This window comes from Sus scrofa, chromosome 6 (assembly GCF_054392235.1).
Source record: "Sus scrofa isolate SSC_HxYL_T2T_F1_AM1 chromosome 6, Sscrofa_HxYL_maternal_Yorkshire_Landrace_v2.0, whole genome shotgun sequence".
NCBI classification, from domain to species: domain Eukaryota; kingdom Metazoa; phylum Chordata; class Mammalia; order Artiodactyla; family Suidae; genus Sus; species Sus scrofa.
The window spans coordinates 51,028,566-51,054,124 of NC_139388.1; the positions used below are offsets into that span (position 1 = coordinate 51,028,566).

General features: G+C 54.2%; 2 protein-coding genes across 10 annotated transcripts in view; both read left to right on the forward strand.

Moving 5' to 3' along the window:
• NFKBIB (NFKB inhibitor beta) overlaps nucleotides 1-25,559 on the forward strand; it is a 1,076,695-nt gene that overhangs the window by 391,461 nt on the left and 659,675 nt on the right. The window lies entirely within an intron of this gene.
• SIPA1L3 (signal induced proliferation associated 1 like 3) overlaps nucleotides 1-25,559 on the forward strand; it is a 231,434-nt gene that overhangs the window by 118,404 nt on the left and 87,471 nt on the right. For all 9 annotated transcript variants that reach the window (XM_084960460.1, XM_084960459.1, XM_084960464.1 and 6 more), the window contains 4 exons: nucleotides 9,433-11,271; nucleotides 14,962-15,092; nucleotides 23,161-23,349; nucleotides 24,190-24,364. In XM_084960460.1, coding sequence (XP_084816586.1) covers nucleotides 9,741-11,271; nucleotides 14,962-15,092; nucleotides 23,161-23,349; nucleotides 24,190-24,364 — 2,026 coding nt within the window. In that variant the 5' untranslated portion in view covers nucleotides 9,433-9,740. The remainder of the gene's footprint in view (nucleotides 1-9,432; nucleotides 11,272-14,961; nucleotides 15,093-23,160; nucleotides 23,350-24,189; nucleotides 24,365-25,559) is intronic.

Genomic DNA, 25,559 nt, shown 5'->3' on the forward strand with positions numbered 1-25,559 from the left:
GGATCCGAGCCACATCTGCAACCCACACCACAGCTCATGCCAATGCCAGTTCCTTAACCCACTGAGCGAGGCCAGGGATTGAACCCACATTCTCATAGATACTAGTCGGGTTCACTGAGCCACAGTGGGAACTCCCACAAGCTCACTTTTAGAACTGAAAACTTAACCCCAGCCTGAGACGCCCCTCCCCTGTGCAGTTGTGAGCATTTCCCTGTAGACTCAGAGAAAGGTCTGGAGGAAGACTTGAAAAACCTGTTCACAGGGCTTCTCTCCAGGATGTGGGTTGGCGCTGGGCCTCATAGGGGTCCTGAAGGGGGCCCTGAGCTGACAGGCCAGTGAAAATCGGCACACAGACAATATTTATCTCCAGCCCCTTTTACTCCTTAAAAGTAACCACTGTTTGAACAGTTTGGTGGACGTCTTCCTAGACCCGTTCTCATACATTTTATGGAATTGACGTAACACACACAGTCACACTAACAAAATCTGCCCCCAATGTATTTAAACTAAATGGAGTCCTGCTATGCAAACTGCTCCCCAGCTGGCTGCTTCCCTTCACAAGTGGCAGCGAAGGTCAAGTGGAAGCGTATCAGCCATGAAGCTGGATCACCCGGGTCCACATCCCAATGCCACAGCTTTTTTTTGGGGTGGGGGGGGCTCTGTCTTTTTAGGGCCACACCCACGGCATATGGAAGTTCCTAGGCTAAGAGTGGAATTGAAACTATAGCCACCGGCCTACACCACAGCTCACGGCAGTGCCGGATCCCCAATGCACTGAGCGAGGCCAGGGATCGAACCTGCGTCCTCAATGGATGCTAGTCAGATTTGTGTCCATTGAGCCACGTCGGGAACTCCCCCAACGCCACTGCTTTCTAGCAGAGTGATCTTGGGGCAAGTTACTCAGCCTCTCTGGACTTCGTTGCATTGGCTGTAAGATAAGCAGGGTCCCTCAGTTCATCCCTCCCTCAAAGGCTCCTCATGAGGATTAAATGGATTAATGCATGTAAAGCATTTCCCCTGGTCCACACTGAGCACTCAGCGTGAGCTAGGCTCACTCACTCTGGGCCTCGTGGGCAGTCTGCATGCAGGACACCCGTTGCTGCCCTTGCTGTTAGAGCTGCAGTACCTTCCCTGGATGAGAGGCAGCCAGATTCTCCCAACCCATCCTCTGCTCGACGTCTTTTGGGCTGCTTCCAGCTCTTCCATATCACAGAGCTGCTGCAGGGTGAGCGCCCCTGTGGGAACCATGACCCCTATGAGGCCCTGCCCTCAACCCCCATGTGCACTGGGGTGAATGTCTAAGGGAGAGATTCCTAGAAGGGGAATCGCTGGATTCAGATAAAACAATATGCACAGCTAAAATGTCAATGCATAATTCCACTTCATTCTTCCTGTTCCCCCAAAGGGAAAAAACTATTCCACCTTACACGAGCCACTCTGCCACTCTGACCTGTGTGGGACCCTCGCTTGATTAAGTGTCATGGCTGTGCATGGCTGCCCCTGCCCCTGTGGGCACTGCCCTTGACTCCTCACTAGGAAGGTGGACCCCTCCTGGATGCCCAGGAAAGTTTAAATTAGAAACACCCATTTGCCGGGTTCTTTGACATTAAATGTAAAAGTGCAGGTTCTCACGGCGTGATATTGTGATATACTAAGAAAAATGGAGTTTCCCTCATGGCTTAGTGGTTAATGAACCCGACTAGTATCCATGAGGACGCAGGTTTGATCCCTGGCCTTGCTCTATGGGTTAAGGATTTGGTGTTGCCATGAGGTGTGGTGCAGATTGCAGATGCGGCTTGGATCCTGCGTGGCTGTGGCTGTGGCTGTGGTGTAGGCTGGCGGCTACAGCTCCCATTAGACCCCTAGCCTGGGAATTTCCATATGCCATGCGTACGCCCTAAAAAGACCAAAAGAAAAAGAAAAATATTACGGTCTTCATTCAGGTTCCTAGCACTAGAGCTTCTAAAACCCTTGGAATTTCCTGAGAGCTTTGGCTGATACCGTCTTTTGTTATTCAAAATCAGCTCCTTTCAACCACACCTGAGTTTATGCTGAAGAGGTGACTTGGTGGACCCCTAAATAGCTGGTTGCCAAAGGAACCAACCACGTGCTTAGAGGCTTGGCACTTTCAGCTCCACCTCCCTGACCTCTGGGAAGGGGAGAGGGGCTGCAGATTGAGTTAATCTCCAGTGATTTAATAGCTCACGCCCGCCTTAATAACGGGACCTCCATGAAACCCTAAACAGCAGGGCTCAGAGCGCTTCTAGGCTGGTGAACCCATCCACATGCTGGGAGGATGGCGCACCCCAAACTCCATGGGAACAGAAGCTTCTGCACGCAGGACACTTCTGGACCTTGTCCTGCTTATTTTCATATCCTTATGATAAACCAATAATAGCAAGTGTTCCCCTGAGTCCCGCAAGCTGTAATAGCAAATTGGTGAACTTGAGGAGGGGGTCGTGGGATCCTCTGATTTGTAGCCGAGCCGGATGGACGTGTGGGTAACGTGGGGACCCACCGCTCACAGTTGGGATCTGAAGTGGGGACAGTCTTATGGGACTGAGCCCTTTGATGCGTCTCTGTTAACTCCATAGTTTAGTGTCAGGATTGAATTAAATTGTCGGACACCCAGCTGAGGAATTGATTGGTGTGGGAAACCCACACATTGGGTTTCAGAATTGTTGAGAGTCCAGAGCAGATGGTAGTAGTATATGGCCATGGTCAGGGCCCCGCTCATTGTTCTCTGGGCTCATGGAGCAGCGTTTCTGCCATGATACTTCTTAATGAGGTTTCAGAGATTTCCATCCATCTTGTTTCCTGGAGGAGCTCTAAAAAGTGGTCCTGTGTATGCTCAGATTTCCAGTAAAATGGGGAAAGATACAGGGAGGAGAAAACAAATTCTTAACCTGAAATCTGCTGAGCTGTTGCTGACTTTCTAGAGTTTTGTGCTTATGAATTGATTTTGGAGACTCTTGCATCATCTGTGTATTCACACAGCACACCCACTGGACCTGCCACGTCTTTTGATTTAGAGCGAAGTGGTCAAGGTGTGGGAGCCAGACTGTCGAGGTTTGAACCCTGGTTGCTCCACCTACCAGCTGTGAGACTGGGCCGTGTTCGCCTTGCCTCGTCTGTCAAATGGGCATGCTGGAAGTCCCTGCTTCCAGGGGTCATTATAACACACTGGTTAATACACCCTAGCTGGGCAGCCTCACACCTGGCACATCAGGAGAACCCCTAAGTATTAGTAGCCTGACTGTTATAGAGGTTACCACCGTACTGGCCATCCCCTGTCCCCTGTCCACATGGCAAGAACACACACGTCAGACCCCAGTCCACCACAGACTTGGAGCTGTTCAGGGTCTAAAGAGATTGAGATTGGCAGGATGCCAGGCAACGGGCTCTACCCTCAACTGGGAGTAAAGCTGGCATGAGCAGGGCCCTTAGCCAATCTGTGATGGACATGCAGTATGAACAAGAAACAAACCTTTGTTGTGTAAGCCTCTGAGCTCTCGGGGTCCCTTGTTAGTGCAGCTTAGCTCAGCCCATCCTGCCATCCTGAGGAGCAACAGTCTGTGGCTGCGGAGGGATTGAGAGGTCGGGTGGGGAATGTTCGGTTGCAGCGCATGTGAGATACAGATGTGCTGAGGGCGGGGAGCGAGCAGGTACTGCCTGAGGCTGGAACACAGAAGAGCAGCCGGGTCTGGAGGCAGTTGACTGGGTGTCTCCAGCGAGGAACATGAGAATCAGGAGGTGCAGGACTCTGCCCTTGATTACCCGAAGAGCCGGGGCTTGAACTCAGGGCTGCCTGACCTCAGGAATGCAGCAGCCCGAAGCAGTCCCAGCTCTGCCACCTCATCGTCCTGTGGTCTTGGATCTGTCCCCTCATTCCTCGGTTTCCTCGGGTGTAAAATGGCCATGATGATGGTGTCTGCCTCGCGGCTTTGCCGACGGTTCAGAGAGAGGACGCATGTCAGGTGCCGAACCACGGACCTGAACCACAGAAGGGTCATACTCACGGTAGCTGCTGTTATAGATGTTGTCCTGTTGTCGTTTTGTCATATAACGAAAAGGTCCAGTGGCAGGAAGTAGAGTCTGGTTGGCTTCCGGTCCAGGCTTGACGCAGAGACCCAAATGATGGCTCGGCACCCTGCGCCCCCTAGATTGTCTCTAACTCTCAGCCCCTGTCATGGGCGGCTCTTCCCTCATGGGCACAAGACAGCTGCAGTGATTCCCTCCTCACATCCTCTCTAGCTTGGGGTCAGGGGGGAAAGCCCAGTCTTCACCCCCAGCACTTCTAGCAAAGGCATCACAGGGTCTCTGGGTCTGGCTGTATCACGTGATTTGTTCCTGCCCTTCAGCAGCAGCCCCGCTCTAGCCCATTGGATGGGAGTCTGAGAGGGCAGGTTCTCAAAGGGAACTAACTGTGGGCTTTGGTCAGAGAAAGAAGTCGTGGAGGCCGGAGGTACACATGTAAATGTCTCACACTGGAAGGCTTGTGTTTTTCCCTTCTGCTCTGCCCTGTGTGGTTCTGGCAGACACCGTGGCCCCGCAGAGCAGAGCCAGGACTCTGGGGCTATGGGACTTTGCCCGTTTGTCTGCTGTAGTAGCCTCCAGGCTTGGGGGCCCTGGTAAGGGAGCATCCTCTCAGCTCAGAGTTCTCCAGCTTCTTCACAGATGACAGCCTGGAAGTATTGACACACATGCACCATTAATTGCCGGCTCTTCTAACAGACCCTGATGTTTTGAGGGAACCAGTGTGGCCAGCCCCCAGGGCTCAGTCTTCCCTGGCCTGAGCACAGTCAGGATGATGACAGACTATGGACGGACCTGCTTCTCTGGCAACTGGAGTGGCCATGATTGACCGTATTCTGGTCAATAGGACATAAAAGAAAGTCGGTGGAGGTAGGGAAAATGTGCTGGCAAATATCCTCCTTCCTGATTCGGGTCAGATCGGTAAGAAGAACCCGCTTACATCAGCCCTTTCTTTACTCTGTGTCAGTAGTTCAGTGACAAGCATGAAGTGGCCGCCAGCAGCACACCGAGGGAAGGCAGCTGGGGAAGAGAAAGCGCCTGGTGTCACTCCGCTGTGCCAAGTGCGGCGCTGCCGCAGCCGGCCTCCCTGTCACAGGAGATAAAGAAATGTCTTCACGGCCCCAGCCCCCACTGGATGTATTGTTACTTGCAGCTGAACACATCCCACCTGACTGTCCCACCGCCTCTTGCTCCTCACTGTGCAGCTGCCTAGGCCTCGTTTGCCGCCATCCTCCATCCCCAGCTGCCTTCCTCACACACAGCTTCACGCATTAGTCGGCGTCCTCAGACAGCAGCAGCAGAAGCCTGGCTCGGCAGTCTTGGGCAGAAGCAGATGTATCAGGAGCAGACAGAATCAACAGGAGGCCAGAGGAGCAATTGTAGAAAATAGGCAGAGCCAAAGGAACACTGGAAGGAAGGACCTCGAGGGTCCCGAGTAAGTCACACTGCAGGAAAAGCCAGCTCCACATCTCCCATCGCCGCAGGACACCCTCTAGCCCTTCATGCTCTCAGCTGAGGTCTGGTGCCCACCCCTGGCTGTGCTTCTCTAATTGAGGGGAGAGAAGACCTCCTGCCAGAGATACAGAAAGAAATGGTGATAATAGCAGGGGCTGGCAGGTGATGGTATTATCCCCGTTTTACAGATTAAAGATGAAGTCACAGTTTCAGTCCCTAGTCGGTGGCACAGCAGCATCTGAACCCAGGCAGTCTGGCTCTCATTACGGGGGTTCCCCATCAGGAAGCTCAGGGTGCTTTTAGGAAGGGGGAGTGTGATAGAGACAGCTGGAGAGGGATCAGTGTGCACAGTCCCTGAATCCCAGAGAGGCTGTGGGTCTCGTAGACTCAGTCTGTGAGTGTCACAGGGAGACTCGGCTGCACCTGCTCGGGGAAGGGATTTGTGCAGAGACCCTGGCCTCGAGAACATCTGCATGTTTTCACAGAAGGGAGCAAAACGAATTGGGAGTTTCCGACTGAGCTGGAAACAAAATGCCATCAGCAAGGCCCATCTGTCAGAGGTGTTTGCATAAGCAAGTCAGGGTCGCATCGGGGCCGGTGCTTTTCCCAGCCAGCCCAAAGGTGGCCTCAGAGGACTAATCCTCTGAACTCTGCCAGGCCTACCCAAGGGCATGGCTGAGCTGCCAAGCATCAGCCGTGCCCTCAGCTGGCCTGGACATCCTAGCCTGGCCTGGGGTCTGGGGCCCAGTGGAGTGGGGGGGCAGCCCTCAGGCCCTCTTCTCTGGTGAAGCTGCAGACCAGTGACTAAAAGTTGCAGGCCAGCAGCCCCTGCTCCAGTCTGGCCCACAGACTTTGTGGACCCCTCATTGCGCTGTTCGTTGGTAATGTTGTTAAGTATTTATCTGTTGACTTGGAATACACGCTGTAATGAAAATGGCAGCCAGTGATGTACAGTAAAAAGCAAGGCCCCTTCCCACCACTTCAAAAGCGTAGATCCTGGGAATACACAGTAGCTCATGAACTTGCCGCATCTGAGGCATAAGAAAGTTCCCAGGCTAGGGGTCAAGTTGGAAATGCAGCTGCCAGCCTACACTGCAGCCCCTGCCAGCCTACACTGCAGCCCCAGCAACACGAGATCTGAGCCACACCTGCTACCTATGCTGTGGCTTAAGGCATGGATCCCTAAACCTACAGGGATCGAACCTGCATCCTCATGGATACTAGTTGAGTTTAAACCTACAGGGATCGAACCTGCATCCTCATGGATACTAGTTGAGTTCTTAATCCACTGAGCCACAGCAGAAACTCCCAGTAGCTCACATTCTTATGGGGAGGGAGACCAGGGGTAAATCAGAAGATTAAGCATTTACACATGTTGTGTGTATAAATACACACTAAGGAAATTCAGTTAAGCAGGGGTTGGGCTGGGAGTGGAGAAAGACACCCAGTTTCCCTCCCTAGAGGCAACCACTGTGCACAGTTTCTTGAAATCCTTTTAAGAGGTCATCTCTGCATGTTAGTTTGTTGCTGTTATAGCTGTGGTTTTGATTTTTCCAATTAGGAGATGTTGCATACAATTTTAGATTTCTGGTTTCTCTGGAAAAAAAATCCCACAATCAGGCATCCACATTCCTCTGAGGCTCGGGTTGCAGGAGCGAAGGCCCACCTGCCTCTTTGGAAGACGCCTCTGCTGTCCAGTCACCGAAGCTTCACCTGCCCTCCATCCCATTTCTCTTACCCAACCCAACCCTGGGGACTTGACACTTTCGTGCCCCTTCTCCGTCCCTCCCCTGCATGCCTTCCTGCAGCATCTCCAGGGATGCTCCCATGCTCACCGGAAGCCAGGAGGAGGGCGAGCTCTTGCTCCCCACACCCACCTCTCCCCTCACCTGGTCCTCATTTTCTCAGAGGCTCCAGGCTCCCCTCACTGGCTTTGCTCCATGAATCTTGCTTCATGCTCCCCACTGGGTCCCTCTTGCTGGCTAACTCTGTACCTCTGGGTACTAGTTACCAAATGCCTACTATGCATGTGCACACATACACTCACACAGGAAGTCTTTCACTTCCTCACTCAGAAAGCACCAACACTCACTGACCGCAATGGCCACGTCCAACTCCACCTTCTTTCCACGGGAAAGGAAAGTTGTCAGTGACGTTACGTCAGGTGCCCCGCCCAACCCAGCACCTGCTGCCCTGAAGAGAATCCATTCTGTTGGCAGGAGAAAGGGGCACAGCTGCCGGGACAAGCAGCAGGTTCTGCCACAGACCATGATCCACTTTCCCCCTCCTTCCCCGCTGAGGGTTTCATCTTCTAGAAGCTCAAGGTACAGACAAAGGGAAGTGATCCCGCAGAGGACTTTGTGTTGCTGAGCGGAAGAGGAACGAACTCCCCTCGGCAGAGGAAGTCGGGTTTAGGTGGAGGCTGTCCACTCACTCATTCATACACTAAATAGTGAACAAGTGACCTGGACACCATTCCAGGAGCTGGGGCAACGTCAGTGAACAACACAGACACCCTGCCATCCGGAAACTGCTAACGTCGTGATGGAGCTAGTCAGTAAATAGAAAATGAACAAATTAATTTCAGTTAGTGGTGACTGCTAAGGAAACAGAGAAGGCAGAGTAGGTGACAGAAAGGTTCCGAGGGTGGTTTGGGAAGGCTTCATTAAAGAGCGGACATCACACAAGGGAACCAACGTGGCCGAGGAAGGAGATGCTAACATCCTGAATGGGGCCTAGTGAAGAACAGAAAAGAAACCAGTGTGATGGGAACTTAGTTGGGCTGGGGAGAGGCGTCAGGGAGGGTGGCCGGTCCTGTGGGGCTGGTGGGCCAACAGAAGGGATTTGGATTTTATTCTAATGCAGTAAGAAGCCACTGGGCACATCTCAGCAAAGTCGTGACAGGCCTTGACTTCCAAGCTCTCACAGTATCTATTAATCACATAGATTATCACATATATTAATCACGTAAAAGTCTAGAGATGTTCCCTCCCCAGATCCACCCATGCCCGCGGCGATTCCTTTTTTTCACTTCCTTTCTGGCAGTGGGCTGGTAGGGTGGACGGCAGAACAAATGGACAGCAGTGCAGCCTCTGCATATGGCCACAGTAGATGGGACTTACGGGGGCAGAGGAACGCGTTCAGTGACACCACAGGGGAAGGTCAGCCAGCTCCTCAAAGTGGGAAACTCCATGGGACACATAGCCCTGTTCTTCCCTAAGTAAAGAGCATCAAAATGGGGGTGGTGCTAGGGGAGTTGTAGAATAGTGGAGACTTAAGAAATGTATCTGCCAAAGCATAGTACAGATCTCGTTTGGATCCTCATTTGAACAAACCAACTCAAAGACACCTTTGATTTAACTGGAGGGAAAATAATTCAGTCAAGGTATTACATGACATTAAAGAATTCTCATTGGAGTTCCCGCTGTGGTGCAATGGGATTGGCAGCACCTCTGCAGCTCAGGGTGGATCCCTGGCTCTGCACAGTGGATTAAGGATCCACCAGCACCTTCGGCATAAGTCACAACTGCAGTTTGGCTCTGATCCCTGGCCTGGGAACTCCATATATTATGGGGTGGCAAAAAAAGAAGAAAAAAAACTTATTTGTCTAGATGGTTATGATAAGATATCATGGTTTTTTTGAAGGATCTATATGCTATAGTATTTATAGGTGAAATGGCCTGATATCTGGGATTTACTCTCAGATATTCTGCCAAAACCAAAATGGAACAGTGGGGAGACAGATGAAAGAGTAATGGCAAACATTTAATGGTGTTGAAGGGGTGGCTTATCATGTTCTTCTCTCTGCTTTTGGGTGTTTGAAAATTTCCATTATAAAAAAAGGGGGTTATTTTAATGAGCAAGGATGCCCCCCCCCAAAAAAAGGTTATTCTCTGAGAGCAGTAACATCACATCTCACCTTTGCTTTTTCTCCCTTTTCAGCATGGCAGGGAAGGCACCCCTGCAGCCTGCCAGCCCTCCAGCACACCTGCCGCTTACCCTTCCCCGCTGAGCCACTCAGCCTGGAGCCCCCGGGGCAGCACCTGCCTCGTGAGGTTGTCCTGGCTCAGCTGTCCACAGCGATGGTGGAGAACTGGACCCCACAAGCTCATAACCTTCCCATCAGGCTTCAGGGGCCGGCATCCTTCATCCTGGGACTGGTGGCCCTGAACAATGGCTGAGGGACAGGGGACCCCTTAAAGGTAGTCTACAGCTTTCAGGGGCCAGTAGCACTCCAGCGGCCGTGGACTATGACCGCCTATCGGCCCATTCCCAACGATGGTGTGGACCTGGCAGCCAGCTGTGGGGCCAGGGCGGCTGACGTCCTCCCGGGGCCCCACACAGCGGACTACACTCCCATGGGATTCTGGGTCCAGAACGGCAGCATGCCCCAGCCCGTGGGGGAGAGCCCGGCCGGCGCCCCCACCCGCCCCAGCCCCACCACCCCCGCAGTGCCCAAGATGGGCGTGCGTGCAAGAGTGGCCGACTGGCCGCCCAAGCGGGAGGCCCTGAGAGAGCAGAACAACCCGAGCCCCTCACAGGACGCCGACGGCACGAAGGCCGCAAAGGCGGTCCATTCCATGAGGGGAATACAGAACGGACAGCCCCCCGCCAGCACCCCGGCTTCCTCAGGGCCCAAAGCCTTCCACCGACTGTCCAGGAGAAGGTCTAAAGATGTGGAATTCCAGGACGGGTGGCCCCGGTCCCCGGGCAGGGCCTTCCTCCCACTGCGGCACCGCAGCAGCAGCGAAATCACCCTCAGCGAGTGCGACGCGGAGGATACGGCCGAGCCCCGGGGGACCCGGCACCCAGGGGCGCTGCCGCTCTTCCGCGAGTACGGGAGCACGTCCTCCATCGACGTGCAGGGCGTGCCCGAGCAGAGCTTCTTCGACATCCTCAACGAGTTCCGCAGCGAGCAGCCCGAGGCCCTTGGCGCCGCGACCCTCGCAGGGCTCCTCCGGGCCGAGCCTGGCTCGCACCTGGCGGGGGGCGGCAGCGGGGCCAAGGGGGACGCCCGCAACGGGCAGCCCGCGAAGGACAGCCTGCTGCCGCTGCCGCCCGCCAAGGAGAAGGAGAAAGCCCGGAAGAAGCCCGCGCGCGGCCTGGGCGGCGGGGACGCGGTGGACTCGTCCATCTTCCGGAAGCTGCGGAGCAGTAAAGCCGAGGGCGAGGCGGCCCGCTGCCCCGGGGAGGCCGAGGAGGGCCGGAGCCCGCCGGAGACCAGCCGGCCGTGGGTCTGCCAGAAGAGCTTCGCCCACTTCGACGTGCAGAGCATGCTGTTCGACCTCAACGAGGCGGCCGCCAACCGGGCGTCCACGGCCCAGCGGCGGAACACGACCACGGGGGCCTCGGCCGCCTCCGCCACGGCGTCCCTGACGGCGTCGCGGGCCCACAGCCTCGGTGCCCTGGACCCCGCCTTCACCAGCACCGAGGACTTGAACTGCAAGGAGAACCTGGAGCAGGACCTCGGCGACGACAACAGCAACGACCTGCTGCTCAGCTGTCCGCACTTTCGCAACGAGATCGGAGGCGAGTGTGAGCGCAACGTGAGCTTCTCTCGAGCGGCTGCGGGCTCCCCGGTCGGAGGTGGAGGTGGTGGCGGCGGCGGCGGCGAGGGCCGCCCGCAGGAGCCTGCCCTGAGCTCCTACCGCACCAACGCCAGCATCTCCGTGCTGGAGGTGCCCAAGGAGCAGCAGAGGACGCAGAGTCGCCCGAGGCAGTACAGCATCGAGCACGTGGACCTGGGCGCCCGCTACTACCAGGACTACTTCGTGGGCAAAGGTGATGTGGGGGGCGGGCAGGCGGGCACAGCTTGTCTCAGACTCTCACTGCTCATTCGTTTCCTGTGTGCCAGGCCCTGCCTTGCACATCGAGGATGCAGCAAGATGCAAACCTCCCCCAGAGAGGGGCTCTGAGGATGCGGTGAGCAGGGGTAGCACCCAGAAACCCTGAGCTCCGGGAGACAATGTGATCCATGTGCATTAACTTGGCAAATATGTGCTGGGTTCAGCTATGTGCCAGGCGCTTTCCAGAGCTAGGGGATACTGTACTGACCAGCTGAAAACGAAACACCTTGTCTTCCTAGCCTGTAATGTCTTAGTGCAGTAAGACAAACGATGAAAATAGATACGTATGCAAAATATATAAGGTGTCGTGGGGTGGCAGGTGCTGTGGAGAAAAGTCATGCAGGGAAGAGGGGAAATAGAGTGTGGGTTTGGGGGTCACATTTCAGTAGGGAATGGTCAGGGCGGGCCTCCTAGGTAGGTGCCCTGTGAATACTGAGTTGAAGGAGATGAGGGAGGGAGCCTTGTGGAGACTGGGAACAGTGTTCCTGGCACAGCCCGCAAGTGCAGTAGTCCTGGAAGACTGGAGGAAGGGGAAGGAGCCAGCGTTGCTGGGACAGAGTGACGGAGGGAGCAAGGAAGGAACTGAGACAGGCGACAGGGGCAGGACTTTGTGGGCCATGGTGAGGACTCTCATTTTCATTGAGATGGAGCTGCAGGAAGGTTCTGAGTAGGAGGGGACCTTGATCTGACTCAGCTATTCACAGCCCCCTCTAGGAAACAGGCTGTGGGAGCAGGGAGACCAAGGAGGAGGCTGCCGCCGCCGTTGTCCAGGCAGGAGACGATGATGGGCAAATCTAGGATGGGAGCCCCCAAGTGAGGAAGAAGCAGGCAGGTCTGGATCCCCTTTGAAGGTGGAGCTGTTGATGTTTGGATGGTATTAAGCCCCAGGAGAGAGAACCTCACGTATGGTCGTGTTCACTGGTGCTGACAGAGCCATCCTAGGCGACACAAGGCATGGCGCAGAGACCGAAAAGCCCGGCAGCCGTGGGGGCCAGGCAGGGACTGAACAAAGTGCAGCTCCCACTCAGCTCCAGTTCACTGTAGCCAGCCTTTCCAGTTATTTAAGATTCTCCTGAAAATTCAGGGATTTTTTTTTTTTTTTTTTAAATGTAGATCCTCCTATATCATTTCAGAATTGCTTGAACCGCCCTCATCCATGTTTCAGGCAAAGAGGGGGCAAGAATAAAGGCAAGATGGCAGACAGCCTGCGAGGTCAGGCCTTTTTAGAGAGCATCCTCAGAAGCCCCAGCCAGCAGTTATTAGCCCCAACACTTCTGGTTATTAGCTTCTCTTAGCTGCAAGGCAGGCTGGGAAATGTAGGTTTTTAGCTAGACATGGCTCCTCTCCTTTCTCCGAGAGCAGAGGGTATCTCTTAAAGAGGAAGAAGGGAAGAATGAGTAAGGGACAGGCAGCTGGTACTCCACAGGCCGGGTCAGACACAGCACATGTCAACTAGGTCACCCCGTAGAGCTCAGAGGATAGACTCTGGAGCCGCTGTGTTGCAATCAAACAGTCCTGGGTTTGAGGGGTCTGTTGCATGCTTATCAGCTCCCCGTTAACATTGTACACCTTGGACTTTGTGTCCTCATGTGAGGAACAGAGACGATTGTAGCAGCAGCACGTGCCCAGAAACAGAATGACACAGAAATTGAAAAGAAAGGGCTGAAAAAAGAAGTTCAGGCAGTTGCTAACCAAGAGAAAGCAGGTGAGGCAGTATCAGTATCGCAGAAACTGGATTTTAAGGCTAAAAACATTTGTTAGAAGAACCAAAAGGGCCACTTGGTGTTCATTTTTAAAAATTCATCAAGAAACTCTAATCGTTGTCAGCTTTTGTGTACCTGGAAACCTGGTTGATAGTTATATTTTTTAAAAAATTAGTACAGCTGCAGGGAGATGTGAACAAATCCACAACCTGTGGGAGAAGTTGAGTGTCACTCTGAAATTGCAGATTTAGCAGCCAAAAACTCAGGCTGAGGGGATTTGAAAAACCTGATTTTGCATCTAACCAACAGAGAACACTTTTTTTTTTCAACTGGCACATAAAAATACCTACGCGGAAGGACTGTGGTAAGGATCAAATAAGACTATACCCTAAAACACTTAGTTTTGGAAATTCCCATGTGATGCAGTGGTTTAAGGATCCGCATTGCCGCAGCTGTGGTGCAGGTTGCAGCTGTAGCACGGTTCGATCCCTGGCCCGGGAACTTCCACATGCTGCAGGCACAGCACAAAAAACCAAAAACAAACCAAGAAACAACCACTTCGTTCCTCATCAGGCAGGTAGTAAGGACTTATCATGGGACTTTAAATAGAAGTTCTTCTCTTTCATGAAACGATTTCTGTGTAACCCTGGAAGCTCATACATAAGTTAGTCATTGGTCAGTGTTTATCGAGTGTCTATGCAGGACTGCAAGGTGCTGAGCACGCACTGGTGGAAAACAGGACAGAGCAGCCCCTGCGACTGTTTCAGGAGTGAACTGATATCTGTGGAGCGTTTATTCTGTTCTCTAACCAGCTGGGGAGATTGTTTAACCCACTGCAGATGTTGTTCTGATTGGGATCCTTAATTAACCCACATTATTTGAGCCTTAGATAAGCCTTTGATTCGCCAAGAGCATCTCATGAGAAGAACCACCATCACTGAAGTATTCAGAGCACTGGGGTGGGAAGAAGTTTCTGGCAGCGCGTAGATGCTGACTTCATGGGCTTAGGTCGAGACAGACTCCTGCTAGGCATCCGCCACAAGCAAGAGATGCCTGGGTTATGTATCAGGAAGACCTGTTGGCCTGGGAGGATTAGAAGACAGCAGCCCGGTTTTCTTGAAGGGGGAGACAGCTGTCATTTCAGGGAAAGAACAGGAGACTTCCTCCAGGACTCATTAAAGTCTCTGTCACCATAAGAAAAAAAGTGTTTAAGTTTTAAACGCAGCGTTTAAAGTTTCCTCTGCTATAGAAAAGTCTGTAAAGTCTATAAAAACATGGTTAGACAGAGGTGATGCTTTGGGACTTAAATCAAGGTCCTTTTCTGTGACAAACATCCTGCAGCCAGCACGTCTCGCGCGTTGACCCAGCGCATGGCCCTGTGCTAAGTGCTCTGATTGGTAACGTCTGCAATCCTCACAGCCTAGCTCAGGGGGCAGGGCCATCCTTTGAGACCCCATCGCACGGATGAGAACGCTGTCAGGTGACTTGGGCCACATCCGATGCGTCCAGAGCCCGCATTCTGCCAGGCAGAAGCCTTTCTAGACTAGGGTCTATCTGCTTCACGCAGTTAAGTGGCACCCAAGCTGATGAACATTTGCAAATACGGGATAATCACTGCGAGGCTAGGTTTATCCCATGGCACACACTGCCTTCAGCGGTTTTTATTTGTAGCCTCGTTTCACCCTCACATCGGCTCTATGAATTGTGGGTAGCAGGAGGGCCCCGCCATTTCCCAGGTGAGAAACTTCTGTGACTGGCAGAGGTGATGTGGTCCTACGGTCTCTCTAGTGAGTGTGGCCGTGACCAGGACCCCACGGGTTGCACAAGAGCCTTCACCGGCTGTCCCCCCAGCAGGCCTGCCGTGGGACGTCACCCCTCCTTCCAGAGAGCTGACTCTGAACTCCCCTGCTCTTCCCTCTCAGAGCATGCCAATTACTTTGGCGTGGACGAGAAGCTGGGGCCAGTGGCTGTGAGCATCAAGCGGGAGAAGCTAGAGGACCACAAGGACCATGGGCCTCAGTACCAGTACCGGATCATCTTCCGGACCCGAGAGGTAGGTGCCAGCACTACTCTTACTATTACATAATGGTAGCCCTCATCTCTGAGCCCTTACTCTGTGCCAGGTTCTGAGGGCAAGTGCTTCCCCTGCTTCAGCTCACATAATCCTTCCAGCAGCCTCGCAGAGCGATCCTGTTAGTTCCCCCATTTTACAGGCGAGAAAACGAAGGCTCAGAAATCAGTGAAGAAGGGGCCAGGATCGGAATCCGGTTTGTCTGGCTACAAAGCTCAAGATCCTCACATTTGCAAAAGATTAGCTGTAGTCAGCCTAGGAAGTGAGGGGAGGAGGTATCCAGCGGAGCAGAAAGGAGAATCACGACCCCAAGTCTCTGGATGGGCAGGAGGTGGGGGGTCTCAGCAGCAGGCACTGGTGTTGATGTGGATCAGCTGGTAGCACTCCCAGCCCTTCTCCTTTCACTTGGAATAGAGGATCCCCTTGCGTGGCTTGGTCCTCTGGAATGAATGTCGGCTGTGGCTGAGCAACAAGGCCTGGTGGGGGCACCCTGCTCGATTTGGTCTCCAAGTTGTAAGTGGCCGAAATCTGCTTCTTCTGGTTTAAGCCAGAAATAGAATTCATTGCTCCCTGTAATTGCAAATCTAGGGGTGGGAATAGCTTCAGGCATAGCTGGACCCAGGCACTCAAATGATGTCACCAGAACTCCTTATCTCTCCTGCTCAGCTGGCTCTGCTGCTTTTTGCATCATGCATGTCATTCTTTTCTGCCACCACCAAGCTCATGGGAAAATGGAGACTGGCAGCTCGAACCTTCTGCGTCTTTATACTTTCTCCTTCACACTCTGATCTACTGCATCTCTGGGAAGGACTCTGATAGGCTCTGCTTGGACCACAAGCCCACACCCTGGGCCAGTCACTGGCATCAGGGATGTCAGAGGACTCTGTCTAGACCTAGGACATGTGCTCCACCCTGGGGCCAGGGGCCAGGCAGGGCACTGTGATGGACAGTTCCATCAGCCACCTGGAGGGGGGGCTGTTACAGTTCCTCAGCAAAAATGATAGAGGCCGGCAGAAATGATGATTTCCAAAAGACCCAAAAGGAAGACCTTTCCAGAAAAGGGTCAGTCGTCAGCTGGGCAGGCCCCCAGATGGCTCTCCCTCACCCCTGCATTACCCCGTTCCTCCTCAGTCCTGGCCTTTGGGTGGACTTGGGAACTCAGCAGGCAGCTGCTGCCAGGGATTTGGGGTGTGGGGTCAGCTGATCCTGGACCTTGTCCAGATGGGCAGATGCCACACCGAGGGCCTGAGCCCCATGCCCTCACAACGACCTTACCGCTGAGGGGAATGGGATGACACAGAGGCTTTGTGGAAGCACACAGAAGGCCATCCCCAAGACTTTGTGCTCCAGACCACAGGTAGTCACTGGCTCTTCTGTCTCCCCAGCACTGCTTCCCTCCCCTCCCGCTTCTGGCCAGATGAGCACCAGGGCATAATGTGAGGGGACACTCACACTGCATCAAACTGTCTTACGACAGATGGGGAGCTGCCAGGTGAACAACAACGCCCATCATATACCAACAAATACTGCAACAGCGGCTCTCGTGTTGCAGATTTACTGTGTCAGGTATTTTCTGTACCTATCATGTATATTCACTCGCTTAAATGTCACGACAGTTCTACGGTGAAGGCGCTGTTATCCTCACGTACAGAGCACGAGACAGGCACAGAGAGGTTAAGGCACTTGCCCAGAGCACCTCCAGTAAGTGCCAGGGTGAGGCGTCGGCCCGTATTCCAGCCACCGCTTGGCCAGCCTGGGACTTGCTGACTCAGCTCAGACTGCAGATTAGGCCCCTTCATGAGTCATTTTATGTTGTTGGGCTCTTGCTTTTTTTTTTTGGCTGCATCCATGGCATGTAGATGTTCCCTGGCCAGGGATTGAACCCGCACCACAGCAGCAACCCAAGCCTCTGAAGTGGCAATCCTGGATCTTAACGTGCCCCATCACAGGAGAACTCCTTGTTGGGCTTTATTTATTTATTTTTTTAGTGAAAACAGAATACGTAGAATCAATTTTTTTTCTTTAATTCCAGACTGCACTGCAAGTCCTGAGGGTCAGGAGACTCACATGGAAATGCTGGGTCAGGGGGTATACGTTTGCCATGGTTCCTAGTCAATAGATTTGCAACTGACTTGGTGCCATTCCTGGCTCGTGCCTGCTTCTGTCCACTTTCTACCCCAGCACCCACAAAACTAGCCTCCGAGCCACCCTAGGCTGGGCATGGGGCCCTCTCAGCCCAGGGGCATCATTCTAGGGATTCACCCACAGCACAGAGATTCACTCAGCAGCACCACCAGCCAGCCCTGTGCTGGGCACTGAGGGGCCGGCAGTGAATAAGGCAGCACTGCATTCTTGTCGGGGAGGCAGACAGTACCTGAGGGAATTATGCGGCATGGTATATGATGACAAGCTGGAAAGGAAAGCCAAGAGAGTTACGTGGGAGTCGGGGGGTGGTACGATTTTTAGTCAGGCTGGTCAAGGGAGGTGTCACTGGGAAGAGAACATATAAGTAAAAGACCGGAAGGAGATGAGCGAAGGAGCCAGGTGACATCTGGAAAAGTGTTCCAGGCAGAGGGAACAGTCAGTGCAAAGGCCCTGAGGCAGGACCGTGCCTGGCGCAGCCACTCAGCGGCTATGAAACCTTGGCCACGTGGCTGCTTCTTTCAGAGACTCAGTCTCCCCCAGGGAATCCCAGTCTCACAGGTCCATGGCGTGGGCTTGGTGACATTGCCCATATAAAGGTGGCAGTGCTGGGCCTGGCACTTGGGGAGAGCCCAGTGAGGTAGGCCATGGGGAGGGGTCCCAGTCTTCTTCTGTCCCCATGTCACTTTCCAGTCAGCCCCCTGAATTTTGCCCTCACACACATGCAGGCCACATGCATATTCGGTCCTGGGCCCAGCCCCTTGCAGAGCTGCCTGCTGGGCACTCAGGCCTGAGGAGCTCCCCATCTGGACAGAGGGAGGGGCCGTGGGTTGCGAGGTTTGCCTGGCCCTTTCCTAAGTCCCTTCCTGCCACGGAGGCAGAGCAAAGTGTCGCGTAGCCCATAAGCAGTGATGACCGTGGTGATGAGAGTAGCTAACACTCTTAGCATATAGTCCTGCCTGGCACTGTTCGGGGTGTTTTGTTCGCACTGACCCTTCAAATCCTCCGTAGTCCCATAATGTAGCCCCATTCTTATTCCCGTCCTACAGATGAGGACTCGGAGGCCTAGGGAGATCATTGCTAGTCAGGGTTCCCCCCGTGGCAGGGCCAGGACATGGACCCAGACTGCCTGGGTCCCCCGCCCGTGCTTTGAACCGGTCGCCTCACTGCCTGTGGACCTGAATTTGAAATCTGGCCCTGGAACAGACAGCCTGGAGTCTGTTCACTCACTCAGTTTGGCTCTGCCCCTCACTGGCCATGTGACCTTAGGCAAGTGGCTTCACCTCTGGGTGCCTCGGTTTCTTCATCCATTAAATAGACTTCGTGCTGTTTGTTCTCCGACTCCTGGAAGGGTGAGGCAGGGCTCTGGGACCGGCGCACACCAAGTGGGAGCGCGAGGCTGCAGGCTGGTGAGCGCCCTTGGCGGCAGGCAGATGGGGTCATGGCTGTCAGAGGTCAGAGGGCCATGCTGGGGAGGGAGGCTCGCGTTCACGAACAGAGTTCTGTCCTGGCCACATGCACATGTCTCAGGCTCCTGTAAACCAAGGCGTGAGGGGCAGAGCCAGGGGCCCCGGCTGTTCCAAGCCAGCCGGCTGGCCCGCCCCAGATGGCCGCCCCCGGCCGCCAAGCAGACAGTCAAGTGGGCCCACATCTCCTGGTAGATGGGATGTGAGCGTTGGCAGCACTGAGCTTCCCACCAGGGTGGGAACAGTCTTGGAGCTGGGCTTCGGCACCACATGCCTGGACGTCAGCTCCTGCCCCCACCCTGAGTCTGGGCAGGATGAGCCCCAGGCCCGGGCTGCCCTGGCCCGAGCCCCTGCTGGCACTGTCTCTCTTGGGACACAGGGGACACCAGCTAGCGAGGGACTGCCTGACCCACCAGGCGCAGTGGGTTCCTTTTATCTTCCAAACATGAATTTTTTGGCAGCCCTCATTTTGTTAGGGTTGGAGGTTTGGATTTGTTTGTTTACTTGAAAAGCAACAGTCACTCATTCGGAATTTAAACAGTATATAAGTATACAGAGTGAAAAGGGGAGACTCCTGTACTGAGTGGGAAAAATATGTGCAAAGGTGACCCTCATTTGGACCTTCATTTGTGTCCAGTAGGTACCTCTGCTTATGTGAGAGAATCTCCAAAGCACACTGTGAACTGGGGAAAAAACAAATTGTCACTTCCTCTTTGATGTTAAATTAAAAAAAAAATTCTTAATTACATATGTGGCTTTGTATAAGTACATTTTCCACGTGTACGTGTGATAATAGTTAACACATACGCTCCCTGTGTGCCACATTCAGTGGGACTAGCACTGCACATGGATTATCGTACTGACTCTTGACCACCCTTTGAGGCAGGCACTGTCATCCCCCACTTTACAGACAAGGAGACAGACACAGAAATTAAGCAACTTATGCAGGGTCACATAGCTAGAAAAGGGCTCAAGCCGGGATTCAAACCGAGGCAGACCGACTCCCAAGTGAGCCCCAGGAAGCGTTCTTGGACCCGGCACAGGGGAGGACAGGGGCACGTCTGAGTCAGGAGCTGATGGAGAACAACCTGAGCAAATGGGAGCCTCCCTGGCCACGAGACCCCGAGGCCCTCTCATGCTCAGCAAGATGATGGCAGGTGTCATGGAGGGTCAGAGCACACGCGACCTTGCAGGCTGAGCAGCGAGGGTAGATTTTCCTAGGGGAGAGCTGGGATGCTGTCAGCAGGTTCTGCGCAGAAGAGAGACATGATCTGACTCAAGCTGGTGCGGGAAGAACAGCCTGGGGTCGGGGGTGGCAGGGTAAGTGCAGGGAGACCAGAAGGCTGCCGTCACAGTCCAGGTAGAACATGGCAGTGCACAGGACCAGGTGGAGGGGAGAAATAGCCACGCGTTGCAGCCTGCCAGTGCCCTGCTTATTATCCCCAGCAGAGAAGGAAAAGCTGGGAGCTTTTTAACTAGTGGCTTTTGGTCAAATCTTCAGAGCCAAAAATGTGACAGTAGGCCACCTGTCTCCAGTGTGGAAGAGAATGAGGACTTCTGGCCCGCACTGTCCCTTGGTCCCAGCAGAGGGCGCTGTGGGGCAGCAGCAGCCGGATACAAGGGATGCCTGTTGAAATGCACAATCTCAGGGCCACCAGGACTGGCAGGGCAAAGCATCCCATACCATCGCTGTTCATGATCCGTTTTCAAGACTACCCCGCTTGAGGGTTCCTGGTGTGGCTCAGTGGGTTAAAATCACAACTAGTATCTATAAGAATGCGAGTTTGATCCCTGGCCTCACTCAGTGGGTTAAGGATCCAGCGTTGCCTTGAGCTGTGGTGTAGGTCACAGACGCGGTACAGATCTGGTATTGCTGTAGCTGTGGTGGAGGCCAGCAGCTGAAGCTGCAGTACAGCCCCTAGCCCAGGAACTTCATATGTTGCAGGAGTGACTCGAAAAAGAAAAAGCCCAAGACTGCCCTGCTTATGATAAGAGAGATTTGTTTGTTAGCCCAGGAACTTCATATGTTGCAGGAGTGACTCGAAAAAGAAAAAGAAAAAGCCCAAGACTGCCCTGCTTATGATAAAGGAGATTTGTTTGTTAATTACTGAGGCTGGAACTGGGAACTCCCAGCAATGAGATCATTTTGTTCCTTCCACGCATGCCTCTTGCCCAGGTCCTGTTTGGCAGGGGCGGGCTATGTGCTCAGAGGTGATGTCGCGACACGTTATTGTTGCCGTCTCCTGTGTCTGTTGACCTAGGGTGAGCATGTTTTTCCCGTGAACGCTGATTCCCCCCCACACCCCACCCCCATGTATTTTGGGTGCTTACAACTAGCCCCCCCCCAGGGGGGGTAGTTTCCCTTCTGGGTGCAGGCTCCCTGCTGTGCCTTCTTTCAGTGCCTCGCCCAGGGCACGGTGCAGCCTGGCGGCCCATGGCGCATTCAGCTAGTGTTGGTGAGGGCGTGAAGCCACCCGGGCTCTCAGACAGGGCTGGCGGGGTGTGAATTGGTACAACCACTTGGAAAACTATTTGGCAGTGGAGTAAAATTGAAGATTAACACGCCTGGTGACTCAGCAGCTTCTCTCGTAGGTATAAACCCAGAAGAAAACATGTTCACGTGCTTCACTAAGAGGAGCTCCCGTGAATGTGCCTAACAGCGCTGTTCACAGTTGTCAGAGCAGTTTCCATGCTCAGCAGCAGCCGCCACAGCAGAATGGATTAAATCCATCGTAGTAAAAACAGCAGCCTCTTGCAGCCACACAGTCCAATCTCCTATCTGTAGCATTAAGAGAAAGAAGCCAGATAGAAGAGATTGCAAACAGCACACAGCTCAGAAACAGGCAGAAATAAATCACAGTGTTGGGAGTCAGGGGAAGGTTGCTGTCACGGAGGTAGGAAGGAGCAGGAAAGGGTTTCTGGAGGCTGCAAATTTGTCTTTCTTGATCTGGCTGGTGATTCACTCTGATAATTCCTTGAGCTGTGTTTAGGTGTGTTGTGTACTTTTCTGTATGTGGAGTCTATTTCACAGTTAAAAAATGGAATTTTAAAGGGAAAACTCAGGAGCTTTGGCGAAGGCACACCTTGGTTGGAATTTGGTTCAGCCACTGAGCTGTGGTGACCTTGGTTAAGGCACCTGAGCTCTTTCTTGGAGCGTCCGTTTTTCTTATCTGTGAGATGGAAATAGTAAAATCTGCCCTGAACAGACCTGTGCATGTCATTAGGTAACTGTCATGCCTGGGATACTGTGCTGTGAACTGTGCCTTCATAATGTGGCTTGTTATTAAGGTACATCAGCGAGAGATTGCTTTGTCTCTAAAGTAACAGGAAACATGCCTAAATATAGCTAAAACCAATATGCAGATATTTTAATTATCAAACAAGAAGTCGGGGGGGTAGGCAGCGGCAGGGATTGACTTCTCTGTGTAATTTGTCTTTCTGTCTCTTTCTTTATCATCATAAGGTGGCTGCCCCAGCTCCAAACATCTTGTCCTCATACCCATATCCATAGAAAAGATGGGCCAGTGGAAGGAGGCTTTCCTCTTACCAGGGAAGGAGATCTACCAAGGACGTGCAGATTCCTTTCCCAGGCTGAATGCCCCTCCCATCCCATTGCCTAGAACTAGTCCTGTGGCCACTCTAGGAGAGACGTGGAAAGAGGCACCCGAGAAAGGGGACCAAGATGGCTGTGATGGTCCTGACGAAGGATTTCAACTCAGGCCGCACATCAGTCACCTGAGAAGTGTTAATGGGGGTGGGGGTGGGGGGGCATGGTCGTGTGTGTTAAGTGTACACATGTATACACATATGCAGACATGTAAGCGTTTGTATACCTACACACATGCGTGCCTATGTACGTGCCTGGGGCCCACACGGACCGAGTCAGAACCACCGGTGTTGATTTTGTCAGGAAACCAGGTTGAAAACCAGTGCCACATTTCAAGATCCAAGATGGTCCCAGTGTCCAGGGCAGGGAGGTGTTTTACATAAGAGCTTGTGGCAGTGAGTGTGCATATGCTATTACTGTGATAATGAAGGTAAGCGTGTTTGTTTGAGTCCCCACCTCGTGGAGCCTGTTTTGGTCAGCATACCTCCCACTACCTGGCATAATCCATCTCCTACCTACACATCAGCTCTGGGAAGACAGGGGCTTGGTTTTGCTCACTGTATCAAACAGGGCTGGCCCTTAGGAGATGCCCAGTCTGTGCTTGTTGAACAAACGAAGCCAGTCCGTCATCCATGGTCTCCTTTCGCTCTCCCAGCCCTCCCTGGGGGCTCTGACACTCCCACGGTGCCCATTTCACACAAGAGGAAGCTGAAGCTCAGAGCTGCGATGTCATTCAGTCAAGATCACGCAGCCAGGGGCCAGCACGTTCAAGGTGGTCCATGCCTCGTGCTTTTTAGCTGCTGACCAGCACAATTCCCTTCTCTCCCTCGAGCAGCTCATCACCCTGCGGGGCTCCATCCTGGAGGACGCCACCCCCACGGCCACGAAGCACGGCACCGGGCGGGGCCTACCCCTGAAGGACGCCCTGGAATACGTCATCCCTGAGCTCAACATCCACTGCCTGCGGCTGGCTCTCAACACTCCCAAGGTGACGGAGCAGCTGCTGAAGCTCGACGAGCAAGGGGTGAGCTGGGGGCCCCTGGGGCAGCGGCCTTCAACCCCACCCCAAACCTCTTTCTGTCTTGGTCACTTTTTTCCCTCAGAGAACAGAAACCCGCTCAGGCTAGTTCCAGTTAGAGGAGGGATCTACTGCGATTTTGGAGGCCCCAAGAGCCGGAATGTAACTGGCTCTCAGGAGGGAAACAGTCTAGGAATGAGACAGCCACCAGGCTCGTGTGTGTGTGTGTGTGTGTGTGTGTGTGTGTGTGTGTGTGTGTAAGAGAGAGAGAGAGAGTTCCTGCTCCCTCACTGAGCACTGCCTCCCTCTGCTTCTCTGGCCCCCCCACAGCTCCCAGAGTTGCCGTTAGGATTACAGCCGCATGTAGAGCCCAGCCGGCAGTCCCAGGAGAGCCTCTGACTGGCCCCTGCTTAGGTGACCTGCCTGTCCATGGTCCAGTCATCAGTGACCAGGGGAATCGGCGATACGTAAAACAAACGCCGTTATCAGCTCCCCCCCCCCCCCCCGCCCCCGCCAAAAACAGTGTTGCCTATACTGGCCCTCCAGCATTTCCTTTTGCAGAACCTTTTCCAGTCCACCTCCTGTGGGAGGCCGGCCTCGGCCACAGCCTCTCGCTCGAGAGAGGGCTCGGCGGCCTAGGCCCTTGGTGTGCCTCTCCGGCATGGCAGGGAGGGAAAGGGACACCTGGGACGTGCCCCCACACCTTCCTTCTTCCTCTGGCCATGGCGCCGAGTTCCCGTGTGACTCCAGCAGCTCCCTGGCTCCGTGCCCGAGAAAGCCCCCTTGTTCCCTTCCGCCCCCACCCCTGCCCGGCCTGTCTCCACCAAGCCGCTCTCGCCTCTGCAGCTCTGCCGGAAACACAAGGTGGGCATCCTCTACTGCAAGGCCGGCCAGAGCTCGGAGGAGGAGATGTACAACAACGAGGAGGCAGGGCCGGCCTTCGAGGAGTTCCTCTGCCTCCTTGGGGAGAAGGTCTGCCTGAAGGGCTTCACCAAGTACGCCGCCCAGCTGGATGTCAAGAGTAAGTGACAGGGGCGGGTGGCCCAGGTGGTAGCCCGGTGAGGACGCAGGACAGTGGGCGCGCGGGGACTCCGTTGGCGGCAGTGCAGGTAACGCAGCCACAGTACGGACAGCATGTCCTGGCGAAGCGTGGAGAGTCACCTCCCCGTGTCTCTGCGCTTGTGCCTCTGCCCGTGTCCTCTGAGATGCCGTGCCCGTGCGGGCCGGGGCTGGGGAGGCGGTGTCCCTGAGCAGTCAGAGCCGCAGACCCCCCAGCAGGGTGCTACACGGTGTGGCGGTGACGAAGGGGAGCTGCAGGCGCCAGCCCGGCTGCGGGCCGTGCCCCGAATGTTGAGCCTGAGGAGCAGGTACCGAATGACGCCTTTGGCACAGCGCTCGTTGAAAAAGCACACTCAGCAGTGGTTTTTGTGAGGTTTTGTTCTTGTGCAGAAAAACTAGAGAAAAACCAGTCACTGATGGCCGTGGGTTCAGGAAAGTGGTTACCTCTGGGTATGAAGGTGGATATAACGAGAAAATGATGCCCACGGTAGAGTATTGGTCTGTTCCTTCAGGCCGGTGGCAGGCACAGCATATGTGTTACAGCCGTTCCTGTGCATACATATGCATACACACGTGTCAGTTGTGTGACGTATGGCATTAATGTTTCGTGATGAGTCCCGGGGGATGGACAGGTGACGCTGTGAGCTGGCGGCACGGCTCCCTGGTGAGGGGAGGGCTCCCGTTGCATCACTTGCTCAGGCTGTGTCGTCTGTGGCCCTGGCTTGGTTGCTTACTTGCTCTGGCGAAGCCTCAGTGTCGTCCTCACCTGGAAAACAGAAACCCAGGCGAGGGGACAAGCTTGGGAGATGGATGGCGTGGTGGGAGGTGCCTGTGGCACCGTGACCTCCTCTGTTGAAGGAGGCAGTAGGAGGAATAAGTGCATATTGTGCCGGCAGCCGGCCTTGTGCTCTTGTTCGGGAGAGGCTCGGCCTCGGCATCCTGGTCTGAGCGCTTACCCTGGAGCACGGCGTTGGGCCTGACATTCCGGCCCGGTTCTCTCCAGCCTCGCGGAGCCCTGAGGGTGGAGGCTGCATGCGGTGCACTGGGGGGGCCGCAGGCCTCTCGCTACACACCCGGGAGCCCACAGCAGGTGCCAGCGTTCCTCCCGAAGGGGCCGCGCGCTCAGAGGCAGGCACGGGAGACTCCTCAGCCCCTCC